General features: G+C 38.2%; 1 protein-coding gene across 2 annotated transcripts in view; it reads left to right on the top strand.

The window, feature by feature from the left end:
- The window catches only part of UGGT1 (UDP-glucose glycoprotein glucosyltransferase 1), a 112698-nt gene extending 91096 nt beyond the window's left edge, over positions 1–21602 (top strand). For both annotated transcript variants that reach the window (XM_030324169.1, XM_030324168.1), the window contains 6 exons: positions 976–1158; positions 2220–2380; positions 3596–3710; positions 14226–14342; positions 14825–14990; positions 17181–21602. In XM_030324169.1, the coding sequence (XP_030180029.1) occupies positions 976–1158; positions 2220–2380; positions 3596–3710; positions 14226–14342; positions 14825–14990; positions 17181–17206 (768 nt within the window). In that variant the 3' untranslated portion in view covers positions 17207–21602. The remainder of the gene's footprint in view (positions 1–975; positions 1159–2219; positions 2381–3595; positions 3711–14225; positions 14343–14824; positions 14991–17180) is intronic.
- Positions 21603–21835: the final 233 nt, after the last annotated feature.

Below are 21835 nucleotides of genomic sequence, written 5' to 3'. Positions count from 1 at the left end.
ATAAAACCAAACATAAAATTATTGTGACCTGAGGAGAATCTGTATCTTTGTATTTTTTTTTTTTTTAATTTTTAAAAAAATTTTTAGAGAGTGAGAGAGTGCAAGCAGAAGAGAGGGGCTGTGGGAGGAAGGGAGAGGGAGAGAATCTTAAGCAGGCTCTACGGTCAGTGCGGAGCCCAACGTGAGGCTCAGTCCCGCAACCCTGGGATCCGTGAGCTGACGCACAACCAACTGAGCCACCCAGGTGCCCCTGAATCTTTTGTTTTGATGAAATAATGTTGTCTTCCTCTGAGCATGTATATTCTAATTTAATTAGAAAGCATAGTGCTGGTTTCCAGTGGGGAGGATTATTCATTGTCTCATGGACAACAGTGATTTCTGGAAGTGTTGTTTCATCTGTGCACCATGAAAAACAGACTTGGGAAGTTTTCTGCTTTATTTATTAGTTAGTATTTGTCATCTAAATTTGACTTGTTTGTGTCTTTTGTTGTTGTGGTTCTATAGATGTTACTAAACAACTTTTATTTTATTCAGTAATCACTTCTGGTCCCCTGAAGGTACTTGTATTTACGATCTAAAAACTTAAAAACAAATTTGTTCAGAATATTTGGATCTGCCGTGTCATTCCCTGGGTTAGGCCCAGGTCTGAGAAAGCCTTTGAGTCAAGCTCAAAAAATGTTTTACTGTAAATTTTCATTTCCATAGGACACACACACACACACAAACCTAAAAGCCTTCATTGAAAGATTTGTCACTTCACGTGATAATTAGAAGTCCTAAAGAAATGGGGGGTTTGATAAGTTTATATGTATTCTTTTAGTCACAGGTGAGTCACGGTCAGATTTCTGTATTCAGCTGCCGTTATGGTAAATATGTTTTACTTGTGCTGTCATCATGGTGACTGACTTCCATTAGAGAGCCGATTTTCTTCATCTGAGTAAATGGTTGTCTGTTGTTCCCTATGTGCCAAAATAGGAGTTCATACCTTATATGGCAAATGAGTACAACTTCCAGTATGAGCTTGTTCAATACAAATGGCCCCGGTGGCTTCATCAGCAGACTGAGAAACAGCGCATCATTTGGGGTTACAAGATCCTCTTCTTGGACGTGCTGTTCCCACTGGTTGTTGACAAATTCCTGTTTGTGGATGCTGATCAGGTAAGCTCTTAGAAGCCAGGTTTAAACAGTTTGTATTAAAGCCGTTAGACTTCCTTCTCCTTTTTAAATGATTTTACTTTTCTGGTTACAGAAAAATACATGCCTCTGTGACATTATTTAAAATATATGAAAAGGTACACCCAGGTGTGATCACTTTTACAGTTTGCATTTGAGGTATCTCCTTTTAATCTTTTTTTCTATGCCTCTATACATCATACATGCAGTCTTGTGTCTTAATTCATTTAACACACAGACTAAAAACTGGAAGATTGAGGTTTAACAGTGCTTGCTATCGTCTCCAATTATTTACCCAAAAGCTAGGAGTTATCAGCATGGGTAAGACAGAGGAAGTTCTACCAGATAGATGCCTAGCTTTGATAGTTTGCAGCTCTTCAGATACTCTTCCTCCTGTCAAGATTTGACTTAAAACGAACACACTGTGATTTTAGAGCATACACACTCAAAAAGTGTTAATATAGTTCTCCTTTACAATCTTCCCCTTTTCCCTGAGCCGGCTGAAACCTGAGGTGATCATTTGAATGGAAATGATAGAATGTGTGCAAAGGTCATGCGGCCAGAAACTTCATCCACCTTTTTGGGATTCCCTGCCTCCTTCAGCTCACTGTGTCACAACCAGCTTGACCTGAAGCATGTTTTCTGGGTTCTCATATAAGCACACTTACCTTTGTTGAGCACTTGCTCTGTGTCAGTTATCATTCCGCATGTGTTCATATGTTAATTCATGTAATCCTGTGAGGTCTCCATTTTACAGATGGGGAAACTCCATCACAGAAGCTAAGCAGTGTAAATTTGTTTTACTGCCACCTTTTTGAATACTTAGAATACTGTGTGCCAACCACTATGCAAAGTGTCTTACATGTTAGTGAAGGCAGCCCACTAATCAGTGAAGGAATCTGGGCTTAGCCTGGGTCTGCTGCTGGAGCCTGTGCCGGTAACCTCAGAGCTGCCCTCTGTAATGTCTCAGTGAGACAATCTGTGTTTTAAGGAAACTGCTGTCTGCATGGCTGTTTAACAAATGACTTGTGATTTTTTTTCTCCAGATTGTCCGAACAGATCTGAAAGAGTTAAGAGATTTCAATTTGGATGGTGCTCCTTATGGCTATACTCCCTTTTGTGATAGCCGAAAAGAAATGGATGGATACAGATTCTGGAAATCAGGGTACTGGGCCAGTCATTTGGCTGGGCGAAAGTATCATATCAGGTACTGAAAAAGGAGTACTCTCCAAAGCTGTTTGATTTTCTTTTCTCAAAAAATTAATTTTACATATTTGAAATTATGAATAGGTAATATGTTATTAATGTGGCTCAAAAATAAAAATTATAAAAAATATACTGTGAAAAGGCCTCCCAATTCTGTCTGTTTTCTACCCAGTTCCTACTCCTATAACAGATAACATCATCTATTTACTGCAGTATGTCCTTCCAGAGTTTCTTGATTCTTTTTTTTTTGATTTTTTTTTTTAATATTTATTCATTTTGAGAGAAAGAGTGCATAAGTAGGGGAGATGCAGAGATAGAGGGAGAGAGAGAATCTCAGGCAGGCTCAAACTCGTGAACCATGAGGTCATGAGCTGAAATCAAGAGTCAGATGTTCAACCAACTGAGCCACTCAGATGCCCCTAGAGTTTCTTGATTCTTACATCTTTTTTTTTTTTTTTACACAAAATATACCATCATATTTTCAGTTTTGTGCCTTTTTTTTTTTTTTACTATAGTAGATCTTCTATCAATGTGTTGAGAGACCTTCTTTCTTAACATCTGCATTTTATTGCAGTATATGTAGGTTATTTGTGGTCTTTTGCTGTGACATACAGTGTTGCAGTGAATAAATACATCATTTGGTATATTTCAAATATATCTGTAGGACAAATTCCTAGAAGTAGAACTCCTAGGTCAGACTGTGTACCATTGCATTATCTGTTCTTGGCAGAATGTGGTTTGGAAGATCTGGAAGGTCTGCGATGTGTAGGAAGCAGCATTTACAGAGAATAAAAGTTGGGGTTTGGGGATTTTTTTATCATTAGTTATGTCCTTGGTCCAGAAGATCCATAACAGTGTGGATGTTTTTTTTTTCCCAGCAACATCTAAAACATTATCAGGCTATTTTTGGCTGATGGTCAGCTTTTATTATCTAATCTGCTGACGTTTGGTAGAAGTTTTCTATTGTCAGAGACTTAAGGCAGCTAAATAAGGAAGGCAATTAAGAAGGAGTGACAAAGTGAGCTTATGGTAGAGTATGTGTTTTGCAATAATTTCCTGCCATCTTTGAAGAAGCACATGCTGACCCTGAGCTCCACTGGAGGCCACAGCTTACCTTTTCACAGAGAGGGCAGAATGTTTACCTGATGACCATTATTCAGTGGGGTTATTCTTTGTCATAATCCATGGTTATAACAAGTAGTTCTTCTCTATCCAGTGCACTGTATGTCGTGGATCTAAAGAAGTTTAGGAAAATAGCTGCTGGTGACAGACTCAGGGGACAGTACCAAGGTCTGAGTCAGGATCCTAACAGCCTTTCAAATCTTGATCAAGTAAGTGGCTATTTTTTTGGTTAACACTTGCAGTGATGGGTTATGTCAGAAATTGAATTTATTATTTTCCTCTCAGTTTTCTCCTCTGTTGGAACAATGTTTTGTTTCTTCATGGACAGAAGTGTGTGTGTGTGTGTGTGTGTGTGAGAGAGAGAGAGAGAGAGACATTTTTGTCCTCAACAGAATGCATAGTAGTGAAAAAATGTCGTAGGCCTAATGATGTTGGTTTGGAAGGGAGATGGAAAGGAGGATGCTGCCTCCTCAAACCATTACCATGTTGTTTAATTTTGCACCTAAGATAACCTGATAAATGTGGTTTCCTGCTTGCTAGGGGAAATCTGTTTCTCTTTAGAGACTAACTAGCAAGGATTCACAGTGTATAGTTTCACAGTTTCCCTCTTTTCTGTTGGAAACCATGGTGTTTTTTTAAGAAGTTTATCTCAATCGATTTTTTAATGCTCAACATTTTTCAGAAGTAAGCTTTTAGTTTGTTGTGGATACCTACTTTCACATATTTTGTTTTGCTAAAGTCTGCATTAAACATTTTAAAACTTTCATTGTGATATTTAGCACCCATAAAAGAAAACATACAAAGCAAAACTATACCAATATATACATATTCACATGCACCAGTGAATTACCACAGATCTAATGCCCATATATGACCATCCAGTTCAACAAGTAGAACATTACTAAAATCCTGCAGCTACCATTCTTAATAAAAGTATCCAGCATCCTGACCTTTGTGGTAATCACCCCACGCTTTTCTATATAGAATTACTACTTTAACGTGTATCCTTAATACTGTGGTTTAGTGTTGCCTGTTTTGTTTTTTTTTCTCCCTACTTCAGTTGTATCTTAAAAGATAAACTCTTTTAAGTCTGATTTCTTTTGCTCAACATTATGTTTGTGTGATCCATCCCTGTTGGTGTGTGTAGAGGTACTACGTTTTGTTTATTCTACATTTGGGTTGTTTTCCATTTTTGTCTTCCGTGGATAATGCTGCTGTGATCATTCATGCACCTATGTTGCTGCACATGTACACATATTTCAGTTGTGTGTTCAGCTACATATATATTTGCTGAGTTACCAGATTTGTATATTTATCTTTACTAGATGATCCCAGACAATTTTCCAAAGTAGTTCTAACTTATATACCCATCAGCTGTGTAAGGATTACTGGTGCTCCATGTTTTGACCAGTATTTATTGTCAGTCTGTTAATTTGGTACATGTGAACTGCCATCCCTTGTGGCTTTCATTTGGAGAGTTTATCACATGTATATCTAAAATAAAATTATTAGTGAAGTAGGATTAACATCTGCCATTTTAATTCCCTTGTTTCTCCTGTATATTTTTGACTTACTTTCTCAGTGGTTGTCCTGATGATTATCATTAACACTTATTTATGACAGTTTAGTTTGGGTTAATAATAACTTAATAGTATACAAAAACTTTGTTCCTATGGAGCTGTGGTTCCCCCCCTCCCCTGCTTACTTTCATTATCATACAGTTTGCATGTTTATACATTTTATGCCTGTCAACACAGATTTATAATTATTACTGTTTGTAATTATTTTTAAACCGGGGGCAGGGGGAAGGAGCTCTAAACCAGAAATACATTGATATTATCTTTTATATTTACCTACTTACCTTTACTGCTTTTTATTTCTTCATGTGGATTTGAGTTATTGTCTAGTGCCCTTTCATTTCAGCCAGAGGACTCACTTTAGTATTTCTGATAGAATGGCTCTGGAGCTACAAACTTCTTAGGTAATATGTAAATTTCTCCTTCATTTTTTTCATGAATAGTTTTGCTTGGATATAAAATTCTTGCTTGACAGTTTTTTTTCTTCTCATGTTTTTCTTTGAATATATTGTCTCACCGCCTTTTAGCTTCCATGTTTTGTGATGAGAAATTAGCTGTTAATCTTGAGAATCCCTTATCTGACGAGTCGCCATCTCTAGTCTTTTGGGAGTTTGATTATGATGTTGGGTCTCTTGAGTTTATCCTACTTAGAGTCCATTGAGCTTCTTGAATGTATAGACTAATGTTTTTCACCAAATTTGAGAAGTTCTATTTCTTTAAGTATTATTTCTGCCTCTTTCTCTATCCTCTTGGGACCCCCATTGTGTGCGTTAGTATATTTGATGGTTTCCCACAGTTCTCTGAGGCTCTGTTTATTTTTCTTCATTGTTCTTTCTGCTCCTGGATAATCTCAAGACTGGATAATCTCAACTGATATATCTTCACTTGACCTGATTATCTTTTCTGCTGCTAAAACCTGTGGTTGAACCTATCTAGTGAATTTTCATTTATTGAAGCTATTGTGTTTTCAACAGATTTTTCTGTTTGGTTCTTTTGTATAATTTGGTTAATTTGTATAATTTGTATAATTAATTTATTAATCGTCTCTAATTTTTTGGAACATCATTCACATACTTGCCTTTAGTTCTGTTAGACATGATTTCCTTTGTTCCTATTCGAACATATTTAAGATACCTGATATAAATTCCTTGTGTCTAGGCCTCCACAAGTATAGTTTCTATTGATTGCTTTTTCATCCTATATATGGGTTTTGTATATTTGGTATTTTGCATGTCCCATTTTCATTGAAAACTGAACATTTCAAGTAATGCAGTGTGGCAACTCTGGAAATCCGTTTTCCCCCCTTCCCAGGGTTCGTTGCTGGTGTTTATTGTAGTAGTTGTTTGTTTTTGGACTTCTAAACCAGTTCTGTGAAGTCTGCATATTTGGTATGCCTGCTTAGCTTAGTCGTCAGCTAAAATTGGACAGAGATTTCTTAAGTGTTCAAAACCACAAAGATTTCCAGTCTTTGCCAGAGGCCTCTGGGTGCCTGTTGGGACACATCCTCAACAGTCAGCCAGGCAGTTTACAACTGTACCTTAGTCTGCACTTCTCTGTTGCATAGGGCTTCAAGATCAACAAGAGGTGAGAGTTTATGGCTTTATTAGGGCTTTCTTACTTATGTACGCAACACAGAGCATGCTCAGAGCCTTACACGTACTATTCTCATGGCCTTTTGTCTTCCCAGGAATCTGTCTTTTCTTTTCACAGCCTTCTATGGTTATCTCATTCTTCAGTATTTCTTGTTAAGATTTTTGTTTAATGTATTCTTTGCTCCATCTCAGACAGCCTCAGAAAGCTTAACACATTTTTCAAGGGCTGCCAAGGAGAAGCTTTTAGCATGGGGTAAGTTCAAGTGAGATTGAATAGAGACAGGCCTATACAGTACGGTCTTCAAATGATGGCTCTGCTTTTGGAATGAACTTTGAAAGACCTCCAGCCTTGTTCTCCTTACTCCAGTATGGCAGTGCAGGCTGTTATTTTTTGAGACTAATGGGAACAGGAGAATGGGGATAGAAGTCCAAATGCCTCAAAGTTCACTGTTCTTATCAACATTCAACCATTTTTTGTTGACTTTTAGGTGCTCCTTGGGTTGCTGCAAGCCTTTGGTTAATTTTTGGAGTTCTGAAAAAAGTTGATTCAATTTTTATCACTTTTTTGGTTGCTTTTATCAAAAGGCAGACTTTCAGAGCTCCTTACTCTGCCATTTTTGTTGGCGTTGCTCCTCATTGTGGTCTTATTTTGCATTTCCATAATTTAATGAAGTTGAGTACCGTTTTGTGTATTTATGGTCATTTAGATATTCTCTTGTGATATGCTTATTTAAATACAGTAAAACCTTGGTTTTCAAGCATAATTCATTCCAGAAACATGCTTGTAATGCAAAACACTCGTATATCAAAGCAAATTTCAAGAACCATTGACTTAGTTGTAATCATGTGACATTCAGCATTGCATATTACTCGTATTGCAAGACATTGCTTGTTTATCAGGTTAAAATTCATTAGAAATGTTTGCTCTTCTTACAGAACACTCGCAGAACAAGTTACTCACAATCCAAGGTTTTACTGTGTTTAGATTATTTGAAATTTTTCTTCTTGATTTATGGGCATTCTTTATGTGTACTAATAGTGTAACCTTTGTTGTATATGTTGCAAAACTTTCTACTTGAACCCTCTTAATGGTATCTTTTGTTTTCAGGCTGGTCAGTATTTTCTTCTATGGTTAATGCTTTTTGACCCCTATTAAGGTCATAAAGACATTTTTAAAATATGAGCTTTATTTTTTTTCGCATTCAAATCTATATTCCAGTAGAAATGTGTTTTATATATGGTGTGAGATAGAGTTCAACTTTCACTTTTTTGTGCATATACAGTTACATCAGTTTGTTGTTGTTCTTGTTTAATGAAATGCACTGCTCTGCAATGCCATCTTTGCCAGATATGAGGTACTCATGTATGCATGGATCTGTTTCTGGATCTTCTAGTTTTTGACTCACCTGTTTGTCTATCTTAACATCCTACATAAATCTCAAATACTCTAGTTCTATATATAATAAGTCATGATATCCAGTAAGTCAAATCCTCCCACCTCATTCTTCAAGAGTGTCTTAGAGTACTTTTTTGTCCTTTATTTTCTCATATACATTTTAGAATGAGCTTGTCAAGTTTAGGAGGAAAAAAACATTTACTAGGATTTTATTTTTTATTTATTTAGGTCTTAAAAATTTTTTGTTTATTGTGATATTTTGACATTTTTTTAAATGTTTATTTTTGAGAGAGAGAGAGATAGAGTGTGAGTGGGGGAGGGGCTGAGAGAGAGGGAGACACAGAATCCGAAGCAGGCTCCAGGCTCTGCGCTGTCAGTGTCAGCACAGAGCCCGACACAGGGCTTGAACTCATGAACTGTGCGAGATCATGACCTAAGCTAAAGTCAGACGCTCAACTGACTGAGCCACCCAAGTTGCCCCTAGGATTTTATATTTGGGTTGTGTTTAATTTCTCATTTTTTTCCTCATAGAGATCTTAGATCTTATACATCTGTGTTAAAAGTTATTTTTAAAAATTTTTGTTTCCATTTGTTGCTGGTATCTAGAATTGCAGTTGATTTTTGTTCATTGTTGTATTCGGCTACCCTACTAATCTGTATATACTTTTGTATTTTCTGTATATGTAAGCATATCATTTACAAATAATGGCAATTTTACTTTTTCTTTTCTAATTTCACATAATTTTTTTTTTTTTTTTTTTTTTTTTTTTTTTTGCTTTTCTGTTTACTGGGACTTCCATAATGTTGAACAGAAATGTTGATAGTGGACATTCTTGACTCAAAAGCAAAGTTTTCAGCATTTCACCACTAAGTATGATGTTTATTGTAGATATTTTTTAGATATTGTAGATATTTCCTCTTATTCAGATTAAGGAAGTTCCTTTTATTCCTAGTTTCCTACTTTATTTTTTATTTTATTTTTCATTTGGGGCCTGGCCTGGCCCTCCCTGCATGTCCTACTTTGCCCTGCCAACCACTTGGTGGCTCCACAGCCCTGCGACCCCACCTCTCCTTACGTGCCCCATGCTTCAGGCCCCAGGCCACACCACTAGAAGTCTAGTTTGGTACTTAAAAAAAATCACTTGTGTTAAATTTTTTATGTTTTTGATATCTGCTGAGATGTATTTTCTCTTTTAGTATTTTAGTATCTTTAGTATTTTCTCTTTTATTCTATAAGTGTAATTTAATTATATACCTAAATATAATTTCTGAATTATATAATCCAGCTTGGTCATGATTTATTATTCTTTTTTATATATTTCTGGATTTTTTGTGGTTAGTATTTATTTAAGAATTTTGTATTTATGTTTTTGTGTGACATAATAGCTTGTAATATCTCTGTCAGATTTTGGTGTTGAGGCTATATTGGCTTACTAAAATGAGTTGGGTTTTGTTTTTTTTTTTTTTTTCATTTACCAGTAATGGTTTGTGTAAGATTGACCTTATTTCTTTCTTAAATGTTTGGTAGAATTCACTAGTGAAGCCTAATAGAAATTTCTTTGTGTTTAAATTATGACTTCAGCTTCTTTAAGAGTTATGGGACTGTAGGGGTGCCTGGGTGGCTCAGTTGGTTGAGTGTCTGACTTTGGCTCAGGTCATGATCTCATAGCTCGTGAATTCGAGCCCCATGTCAAGCTCTGTGCCGACAGCTCAGAGCCTGGAGCCTGCTTCAGATTCTGTGTCTCCCTCTCTCTCTGCCCCAACCCACTCTCATTCTGTTTCTGTCTCTCTCAAAAATGAATAAACATTAAAAAAAAATTAAAAAAAAGAGTTATGGGACTGTTGACATTTTCTATTACTACTTTAATCAATGTTTTTGTTAAGGTGTCACTAAATTTACTAACATATCATCATGAAGTTGTTTATACTACCCTCTCATTTTTTAAACAAAATTTTTAATGTTTATTTTTGAGAGAGAGATAGACACAGAGCATGAGTGGGAGTGGGGGGGGGGTGGCAGAGAGAGAGGGAGACACAGAATCTGAAGCAGGCTCCAGGCTCTGAGCTGTTGGCACAGAGCCTGACATGGGACTTGAACTCACTGACTGCGAGATTATGACCTGAGCCACCCAGGTGCCCCGTACTACCCTCTCATTTTTTAAAATTGAGATGTAGGGGCTCCTGAGTGGCTCAGTCAGTTGAGCATCCAACTTAGGCTCAGGGCATGATTTCACAGTTTGTGAGCTCAAGCCCCACATTGGACCCCCATATTGGACTGACAGCTCAGAGCCTGGAGCTTGCTTTGGATTCTGTGTCTGCCTCTCCCCCACTCATGCTCTGTTCTCTCTCAAAAATAAATTAACATTAAAAAATACTTAAGTAAAATTGAGATATAATTTATATAGCGCAACATGTTCAGATTGTAAGTGCACTGTATAATCAGTTTTGGAAAATGCTTTCATCACTTCAGTTAAAGTCTGCTGGATCTATATTGATGTCTTCTCTCTCTCTCTCTCTCTCTTTCTCTATCTTTTATAATTTTCTGACATTGTTTACTGTGCTTCCTCTTTTTTGCCTTTATCACCTCACTGGGAATTAAAGAAACATCTTTTAGGGGCACCTGGGTGGCTTAGTCAGTTGAGTGTCCAGCTCTTGATTTCAGCTCAGATCATGATCTCACAGTTCTTGAGATCAAGCCCCACATCGGGCTCCATGCTGACTGTACAGAGCCTGCTTAGGATTCTCTCTCTGTCTCTTTCTCTGTGTCTCTCTCTCTCTCTGTCCCTCTTCTGCTTGCATGCGCGTACTCACTCTTGCTCAAAATGAATATACATTAAAAAAAAGGAAACATCTTTTAATGTTTTTCATCCTGTTTCTTTTCTGTTTCATTAATTTGTTCTTTATTGTGCTTACCTTTTACTTTATTTAATTTGTTGATTTTTTTTCCTAATTTCCTGAGATGTTTAGTTCATAATTTTTAGTCTTTCTAATATATGCATTTGAAGTGATCAGATTCTATCTCAGCAAGACTTTGGCTGCATTGCACATGTTTTATATGTAGCATTTTCCTTGTCATTTGGTACATTGTATTTCTAGTTTCCAGTGTGATGTCTTTGACTCTTTTTTTTAAATTTTTTTTTTTTTTTTTAACGTTTATTTACTTTTGGGACAGAGAGAGACAGAGCATGAACGGGGGAGGGGCAGAGAGAGAGGGAGACACAGAATCGGAAGCAGGCTCCAGGCTCTGAGCCATCAGCCCAGAGCCTGAAGCGGGGCTCGAACCCACGGACCGCGAGATCGTGACCTGAGCTGAAGTCGGATGCTTAACCGACTGAGCCACCCAGGCGCCCCGTCTTTGACTCTTAAGTAATGTAGAAGTGATTCCAAATACACAGGGATTTTCTAGTTACATTTTTGCTATTAATTTGTAGCTCAGTGGCTTTATGATTTGAGGATTTCTTCTGTATGATTTCAGACATTTGAAATTTGTGGAGATTTACTTTTAGACCCAAATGTCATCAGTTTTGGTAAACATTTCATTTGTTTTTTTGTATTCATCTGGTTTTTTGTATTTTTGTATCCATTTGGTCATATTATGTGTTTTTGTCTGTTTTTCTATTAGTTACTGAGGGAATTGTATTAAAATATTTTTCTGTATTGTGATATCTTCCTCATCTCTGGTTTTGTCAAATTTTGCTTTATGTGTTTTGAGACTATACCATTAGGTACCTAAAACTTAGAAGCATATATATCCTACAACTGAATTTTTAATGATTTTTGTTGGGGGAACCTTCACCCAATATTAGTACATCTATGCCAGCTTTCCTTTTGGTTATTGTTAAATGGTATATTGTTTTTGTCCTTCTATTTTCAGTTTTTCCTATCCTTATATTTTAGTTCTATTAAAAAAAATTTTTTTAACATTTATTCATTTTTGAGAGACAGAGACAGTGGGGGAGGGGCAGAGAGAGAGGGAGACACAGAATCCAAAGCAGGCTCCAGGCTCTGAGCTGTCAGCACAGAGCCCAATGCAGGGCTCGAACCCACAAACTGTGAGATCATGACCTGAGCCGAAGTTGCACGCTTAACCAACTAAGCCACCCACGCACCCCAGTTCCATTTCTTATAAATAGGCTTATATCTGTTGGTTTTTACATTTTGTATAAGTCATTTAATTTGAACATTTAGTCCATTTATAGTTAACGTGATCACCAGTAAGACTGGCTTTTCTAGTGTTTCTGCTTATTTTATGTGTTCTGTTTCTTTTTTCTCCTTAGTTTCTTTCAGATGGAGAGTTTTTTATAATTCCATCGTCCCTCTAGTAGCTTGAACTATACACTTTTTTTTAAAAGATTTTAAAATTTTTAAGTAATCTCTACACCCAGTGTGGAGCTCAAACTCACAACCCAAAGAACAGGAGTCACATGCTCCACTGACTGAGCCAGCCAGGAGCCCCTTGAACTATATACTTTTTTGCAGTTCTTTTAATGATTATCCTAGAGGTTACAGTATGCACTCCTGACTTTGCAAAGGCTAATACTAGTTGGTATATTTGCACCTACCACACAGTGCAAAAACATTAGAACAGTGCTTTTCAAACTTCAGCATACATAAAAGATTCACCTGGAGAACTTATTGAAGCATTAATTCCTGGGTCCCATTCGCATGGGCCAGTTCAGTAGGTGTATGTATGGTTGGGCCTAAGAGCCGACATTCCTAGCAGACTCCTTGCTGCATCTGCATAACCTCAGGTTGAGTAATACTGGCCTTAGAATTCACTGACTCCATTTATCCTTATCCCAGCCTGAATGGCTGTTGCTGTGGATTTTAGATATCTCTGTATTTTAAACCCCAGAAGTTCTTCTCCTACAATGGGATTGTTATCTATTTAGATTTGCTCATGTGGTTACCCTGCAATCTTCTCTGCATTTCTGAGCTTCCATATAGGATTATTTTCCTTCTGCCTAAAGAATATCCTTTAATTTTCCTTAGTGTAAGTTCACTAGTAACAATTTTTTTCAATTTTTCTCATCTACAAGTGTCTTTATCTGTAATATTAGGTATAATTCAGGTAACACAAAATTTATCACTTTAACCATTTTTGAGTGGACGGTTCAGTGGTGTTAAGTGAATTCACAGTGTTGTGCAGCTGTCCATCTCCAGAAGTTTTTCATCATCCCAGACCAAAACTCTGTACCCATTAAATGGCAACTCCACTTTCCTTCCTCCCTCCAGTCCCTGACAACCTCTATTCTATTTTCTGTCTGTATGAACTTGCCTATTCTAGGTACTTTTAGAATCATATAATATTTTTCCTTTTTGTGCCTGGCTTATTTTACTTCGTATAATGTTTTCAAGTTTCATCCATGTCATAGCAGCTTTCAGAATTTCCTTCCTGTTAAGCTGAAAGAATTTTCCTGTGTGTGTGTGTGTGTGTGTGTGTGTGTGTGTGTGTGTATACACACACACACACCATATTTTGTATATCCATTCATCTGTTGATGGACATTTGGCTTATTTCCATCTTTTGACTGTTGTGAATAATGCCTCTGTGAACATTGGTGTACAAGTATCTGTTTGAGTCCCTGCTTTCTTTTGTGCATATATCCAGAAGTGGAATTTCTGGATCATATTGGTTGTGTCTTAAGATAGTGCAACATTTTATTGTGTCAAACTCAAAAGTTTTCCTGAGAAAAAGCTTCAAAGCATACAGTTGGCTTGAAAACATGTAAGCTTCATCCACTTGGGATCAAGCCTCAGTTGACAAGGTTGATTTGGAGCATCCTTTATGCAAAGTTGTGAAGTATCAAAACCACACTCTATGATTAGTTAACTTTCAAGAAGCACTAGTATTTTTCTTAGAATTGCCCTCATGGAGAGAAGTCTAGGTGTAGGTTGTTTGTGAGTTTTAAGCTAAAGTTTTTCAGGTGCTTATCATAGGTAGATGTTTTAGAAGTCCTCTAAACTGTAGTTTTACAAAAAATCACAAATAAGTATTTTAGCTTCTCACAGGTTTTTAGTAGACCCTTTCAGTTCTAAAAAATTGTGATTGGTATGTGATATGTAATGAGCAGCCATTACCACTAATTTGCTCTGAGTTTATTTCAGTTTCCCTCAGAACTTGAGAGTATTGTGTCTTATTTTCTTTTTACCAAACAGGATTTGCCCAATAACATGATCCATCAGGTGCCAATTAAATCACTCCCTCAAGAATGGCTTTGGTGTGAAACGTGGTGTGATGATGCCTCTAAGAAAAGGGCTAAAACAATAGATTTGGTAAGCTGTCTGTGGTTCTTTTCTACATCTTATTCCAGTGTGATTTATGACTAGATTGTTATTAACACACAGATTCTTCTTTAGTCTTCTCTGTAGTTGTGCAGTTGGGGGACTGTAGCACATCCTGTAGTAACATCCACAGATCTCTGCTGCGTGCAGCAGGTAGCCAGGTTTCTGGTGTCTGATGGGGCTATTTCACTACTTACAATCAGTGAAGTTACTACTTGTCCATGGATTATCTCTGTGCCTTGTAATTTTATCAAAGGAACTTTCAGTTCCTGCTTTCCAGTCATTCTCCACAATTTTGTAGAAGCTTTATGTGACCCACTACCACATTGCTTCTGCTGGTCTCTCATTTGGTTCTTCAGTGTTGTTCTTTTTGTTCAGTTGGGACTTAGAATCCAAGAACAGACACATCTTTGAATTCTGTATAAAGTGCCCTGTCTTCAGCTTGGTTGAAGCATGTGATTTGGGTTTTACAGTGTAATAATCCAATGACCAAAGAGCCCAAGCTGGAAGCAGCTGTTCGAATTGTCCCAGAGTGGCAGGACTACGACCAAGAGATCAAGCAGCTACAGACCCGGTTCCAGAGGGAGAAAGAGACAGGAATGCTGGACAAGAAGACAACGCAGGAGCCACGCTGGGAAGGTAGGTCCAGCGGTCAGCCTTAGGGAAGTACTTATTTGCATTTCTGATTTGTGTTTGTTGCAAAAACAACAGAATAATGAATAAAAGGAATCTCAGCCCTTCCATCCTGACATCAACCAGTGTATATTTTTACTTTCCTTTTTTAGTTGGCCTTCTAAACGTATGTATTAATACAGTTGCTGCCCCCTTTTCTTTTCCCTTATTTTATTTTATTTTATCTTTTTGAGAAAAGGTGCGTTGAGAATTCTGTTATTTAGGCTCATGAATTTTGTGATATATAAGCTAAGCCTGACATTACTTTGGGGATCTTTTGTCAGATTCCTTGGTTTTTTATTAAATCTGTCCAGGCATTATTAAATGAACATGTTTAGGGTCAAGACAAAATGTATATTGATTTTGAAAAAAAAAGTGTTCTTTCAAAGAAGAATATTGGAGTGGACTTATTTAATTTAGGCTAAGAATAGAAGGGACTAAATCTTCATGTAATATTTTCCCCCCTCTTATGTAAATCTCTAATGGTATACAGTTGACAAAAATCATTAGAATACAATAGTGACCATTTGTAAACTATTAATAAGCTGAATTCTGGATTTTTAACATTATTCAGTTCAAAACTAATTCTAAGAAGTCAGTTACAGAACATGGATCATGAGTGATTCACCTAATCATCCTGAAGCCTGTACTATGTTGTTAAGTATCATAAAATAATAATAATAAAATAAAAATAATAAAAATAATTCAAATTCGCTATTAACACCTGAAGGATTTCTATCGATACTTGGGTAAATAATGTACAATTCTGTTCAAATAAGAGGAAAACACAAATAAATGAAGTTGAGAAAACAGCAGTCACATTAAAGGAATCTGTTGTTAATAAATATTCCCTTGAGGGGCACCTGGGTGGCTCAGTTGGTTAAACGCCCAACTTTGGCTCCAGTCATGATCTCATGGCTTATGAGTTCGAGCTCCGCGTTGGGCTCTATGCTGACAGCCTGGAACCTGCTTCAGATTCTGTGTCTCCCTCTCTCTCTGCCCCTCCCCTGCTCGTGCTCTCTCTCTCTCTCTCTCTCTCAAAAATAAACATTAAAAAAATATATGTATACACTCCATTGAAAAAATGTGCATATTGATACTGATAATGCTATTTGTTGGGAAGATGATGAGGAAAGTGCTCTGGGTCTACCTTGCCAAAGCTCTGTATATTAGAACAGTCCTTGTTAAAAAGCAGAAACCATTAACATGTTTATACCCTCAGTAATTCCTTTCTTGAGAATTTACCTTAAATAAGTTCACATAAGAAAATAATAAAAATGGAGAAATGTATTATTTATAAACCAAAATTACTTTTTAAAATTATTATTATTTTTTAATGTTTGTTTTTGAGAGAGAGAGAGTGCTAGTGGGGGAGGGACAGAGAGAGAGGAAGACGCAGAATCCGAAGCAGGCTCCAGGCTCTGAGCTGTCAGCATAGGGCCTGATGCGGGCTCAAACCCGTGAAACATGAGATCATGACCTGAGCCGAGTCAGACACTTAACCGACTGAGCTACCCAGGTGCCCCTAAACCAAAATTATTTTTTTAAGTTTATTTTTTTATTTTGAGAGAGAGTGTATGCGTGAGCAAGTGGGGGAGCGGCAGAGAGGGAGAGAGAATCCCAAGCAGGCTCTGTGCCATCAGCACAGAGCCCTATGTGAGGCTCGATCCCATGAACCATGAGATCGTGACCTGAGCCAAAGTCAAGAGTTAGATGCTTAACTGACTGAACCACCCAGGCTCCCAAAATTATTAAAAACAGTTTAAACATCCAAGAATAGAGAGTGGTAAATGAGCTACACTTTTACTTAGGAAAATGTGTTTGTGTGTTATTAAATGAAAAAAGAAGAATCTTGACTAAAAATGTGTATATTTTTACCAGAAGTAAAGATTGTATTTGTGAAACAGTTCTGCTGGAATAGGGATATGCAGGTGGTTTCAGTGTTTTTGAAAACAAAAAGGTCTTTTTTGTTTTGTTTTTGCTTTCAAAATATAATACAAACACTCCACACCAAAGCTTCTAAAAATTTCAAAATAGAGATAAAATGGAGGTGGGGCCACAATTAATAGGTTACAGTACCAGGAGAAATATTCAGTCTGTATTTTTGTCACTTGAGGATAAAACCATTTTATTTTCAATTGTTCTCCTTTTCCACAGGACCTCAGAAACGAGAAGAATTATGATCTTCACAGGAGGACAGGAAATTGCACCATTTGAAAAACACTTTTTGTATTAAATGCTAGTTTTTTCTGATCTGTCTTTACAACTGCTGATAAACTGGCTGGGCAGGCGTGCCACACCTTTTGATTCTGAGCATTTGATTTTGACTTCTACATGCCAGTGGGCTCTGGATCTTTGGAGTCAAGGCTCTATTGGATTTGTACCTCAGAGGAAGACAAATGGCTGATCTTTTGGGACTCTGTAAAGAGCAGTCTTCTAACCAGAAGGGAAAATGGCAGAGGCAACTGGAAGAAAATGAGTCCTGTGGTGCCCACACCAAGAGCACATATATGCTGCATCACCATGGGAAGCCGACCCGCCAGAGCTGCCATGTTCTTCCTTACCTCAGTTTACTGACAGCGGAGCTCAGTCTGCAGCCTGCGCTGTGGTGGCAGAAGCTTTGTCCGAGGTCCACACACCTTGAGGTTTATGCCAGTGCGTCCTGTGTCCTTGTGTTCTCTTCCCCAGCAGTGGGTTCATTGTTAAATGGAAACCCAACCAACAATCATGTGTCTTTGAGATTGGCTCCAGGCAATTAATTTGGGGACAAGATGGGGTGGGTTGGGATGAGGGTAGGAAACATATCAGGAGTAGGAGGACTTTAGGGTATTTTGGGGGAGGTGAAGAAGACAGAAATTGGCCATTCCCTGTTATAAACCATCAGTACCATGTGACTAATTTAAAATGAAAACATTATTCTTATTCCCCACCCAACCCCAGTAAACTTCTTAGGAAATTGTTTTGTAAATAATTTTTCTATTTGTGAAAGTCTTTACTTTTTCTTCCCACTTTCTTAAAAAAAAAAAAAAAAATCTGTTATTGATTTCCTCACTGGATACAGCCATAGTGAGCCCCTCTGGTGATCCATCTTGAGGGGCTCCAGTCTCCCTCGGGAAGGTCATCACATCATCCACCTTCTGCTCCTCTGGGTGGGGGGCAGGGGGTTCTTTCTCAGACCCAGGCAAAGTTGGCTTTGACTTTTCTCTACGCAGGACTCCCAGAGCTGAGAAGAGGAGAGATGTTGACTGTAATCCGTGTTCCTCTGTACGTGGTCCTCTATTCCTTTTAGTTCAGTGCTGTGGGCTGCCTCTGGTTTGCCGAAATTGCCGGCACACCACTCTTCTGACAGCACATAGTTGCATCTTGAAGCAGCATCAGCCCTGCTCTTAGTGTCTTTACTTCAGTGGCCCAGAGTGGCCCTTCTGGAGTGGCCTCTCCTGGTGAGCGGGCAGTGTTGGGAGGCACCCAGAGGGAGTCTTCTGGTGTGTTTTTAGCCTACATGGGCGTGAGGCTCTAGGGCCTTCCCTCTGTCTGCCCAGGCTGCAGGGTACACAAGAACACTCCTGTGGACTGTGCCTCCTTCCATTGCAAACCATTTTTGTCCCTAATATTTTGCCTGCTTTTTACAAATGTTAGGAGGGGCTGCAAATGATAGCTGATTCCTCACTCTTCTAAGCCAGGGAACATAGGTTTTCAGTCTTTTTTAGAAATCAAAGTCTTATGGCAAATATCAAGTAATTTATTTTTTTCTATAGTCACATAAGCAAAAGTAGCTTAGGAGTCTCTCAGTCAGAAGGAGCTTTTATAATTCCATTAAAAGTTGGGAAGAAGGGAGCTCAAATTTTTAGATAAATGGATCCAAGACTGAAAAGGTCCCTCAGAGTCATTGCTGTTGACAAAGGCTGTAGCTTGATTCCCCCCCTGCCCTGCCGCTCACTTGTCAGAGCAGCTGAAGGGATAGAATCAATGAGAACAAAAAACATTTGTTTAGCCTCATCTTGGATCGAAGAAAAGCTGTCAGAGAGCCTTCTGCCACCACCACTTCAGTCTACACCCGTGAACAGAACTGTGTACTTTCCGAGTTGATTTTCTGGGAGATTGAGTGGGAAATACTAAAGTCACTGGGGTGTGCTTTTTAAATACTGGTTCCCTTGGGACATGGAGCATGCCACCTTTCTCCATGTCTTTCCACTAGGTCTCTTATGCATATTCCATGTGAGGAACGTACAGTGTGATATCTGTTCTCCGTGTAGTGTGTGTCCTCACTGCTCTTGTCCATCACCACCCTAAGCACAAGTCTTATCAGTAGTTGTTTCTAAGTGTGTAAGACCTCATTTGCTTTTGAAGTGGTGTAGGGCCTTCCTTCCTTCTCTTGGTTCACGTGGCAACAGTATCTTTCAGGATGAACCTCTAATGTCCTAGGAAATGATAATACCACTAAAATTTGGTCTTGGTCAGCTTTGTCCATTGACTCTACTGTGCGAAAGCAAATTGTGACCCAAAAGATAGAGATTTTTTTCCCAAGAAGCAAGAATTGATGGCACTGAAATGCTCAAGGTTCTGGAAACTGTTCACAGTGCATCGTTTTTAACCATCATTTTTATGGAACGGGATTTGTTGTCTCTCATCATGCCATAATGGGAAATTTTCTTTATGAATCAGGGCCAGTGTGATGTGAAATAATGTGACATGTCCGAATGACATGCAACATGTGAGTTTTTGTGTTCTATGAACAGTGGTATTTGAGACCAAACCCCATTCACACAGTCTGCTGCTGGAGCTGAGAAGGCATGCCTATGTGTGTTTTACAATTGAACTCAGTACTGACCACACCGAGAATGATGACACATTAGTTTCCCATAAGGATGATAAGGTGTCGAATCTCAAGATGTGGCGTTTCTAACGGAAACATGCAGATGTTTGCCTACCTACTATGTGTATATTGTGTATATGCCTCGCGGTAGGCCCTTGTTTCATGAACTCAGCTCGTGGGAGAGCAAAGATTTTACATATGTTTCAGAAATCGTTTCCAAGAACGGAGCTTAATGAACTCTGCTCTCCTCCAGTCCTCATGCTGTGAACCATGTGGAGGCTGTGCTTGAAGGAACAACTTCTGCCTGGTTGCAGGACGTGGTCCCTGAACGAAGGTCCAGAAGCTGGCGGTGTGAGTGGGGTTTTCAGAAGGGATGGGCCCAGCTAATAGGAAGGAAATTCCGTTGTCCTTTAGCTGGGAATCATACTTGACTGCCACTGTAATTTGGAACAAGTCAAGACACCACCCTCCTAGGATTGAGTAAAATTCCTCTTACCTTACATCTCCCCTGTGAGTAAACTTGGGTACTTGAAAGTAGCCCTTTTCTAAAATTGCCATGAATGAGTCACAAGGGAATTTCTAGTGTGTTTTTCTGATTCCATTGTTAATGCTAATGGTGTCAGATTTCATGGAGATGGAAATGTTCTGCTAAATCACCTGGTAAACTGGTAGATCATTTGGTAAATGGAAAGTTTTTCTTGGCAACAACAAATGGAAGGTGCATTGTGCACAAAGTAATTTAAGTATATATTCAACTGTTGTATAATTTTAATAATTTTTTAAGTATTTGATTTTATGGGGACATTTTTGTGGGATGATTAGAGTTAAATATAGCTGTCATGTGTCTAGTTTGGTGGGATAACATTTTTTACTTAAATTCATGTTTTCCCTGTCTTGATGTAGTGGGGGAAGATCTCAATCACAACTTTGGTAATTGCCTGATTGAATTCAAGCAAATTTGACTTCATTAACTCAGGTTGTAATTAATATTTCAGACTATCTGGAGGATACCAATTTCTCTTTCATTTGCTATTTGATCTCTTGATCTAATTCAGAAATGACACTTGTGGGTAGTAGTGAGTCAGTGCACTAAGTAGATGGTCTCTCCCCTTCAGGGTGCCATTGAGTGCTGACAGTTTATAAAACGAAACCACAAAATCAGCTTCAAGCAGCGGCATGCTCCCCAAAAGTAGCACATTAAGCTTAAACTCCCTGATACTGATTTTGCAAGCAAGAGGCTGTCTCCTGAATCTTAAATTACCTAGCAACATAGAGGCCAAATGTGGAAGATTTAAGAAGAAACAAGTTGGGGTATGAGCTAAGGCCTTCATCCCACCTGTAATTTATGCATTGCCTTATTCGTCATTATTTAGATGTCCAGAGAAGTGGGCATAAATCCTCGCCAGAGTAAAAGTAGCAAAATTCAAGGCAAATGATTTGGGAAAAAGATTATCAAGCACCATGTTTTCCAACCAGTTATCCTTGATGATAATGAGGTAAACATAGAAAAAATGAAAAATACTAGAATTTTTAAAGGAAAGTATGTATTTAGAAAACCTTCTTTATAACTATTCTGTTTTACTGTAATCCTGCTCGTTAAATGCAACATAGGTGCAGGTGCTGCCCCTTGCTTGGGAACAAGTACCGGGGCCCTAGGTGTCTGCAGAGCCCTCTGCACCCGAAGTGAGTGGAGAATGAATTTCCTGGTACTGTAATGAAAATAAGGTCTGCTCAACACAATAAACTTTTACTTGTCTTCTTTAAAACTGTCTGGTTGGTCATTCGGCTTTTATGTTTAGGAAGGACATATCATTAGAGCTCAAAATCCCACCCTTTCATCTGACAGAAGAAGCAAGCCTACAGGAAGGAGAGCTTTACCTGCACATTTGGTCTGGTGATGGAGCTGGGTCCAGTTCCACCAATTCTCACAATAGCACCCATGCCTCTTGAAGGTTGCCAGCCTTGGAGAACTGCCACAGGCAGGATCTTGTAGGCAAGC

This window comes from Lynx canadensis, chromosome C1 (genome assembly GCF_007474595.2).
Source record: "Lynx canadensis isolate LIC74 chromosome C1, mLynCan4.pri.v2, whole genome shotgun sequence".
NCBI lineage: Eukaryota > Metazoa > Chordata > Mammalia > Carnivora > Felidae > Lynx > Lynx canadensis.
This window is presented reverse-complemented; position numbering and strand designations above follow the sequence as displayed.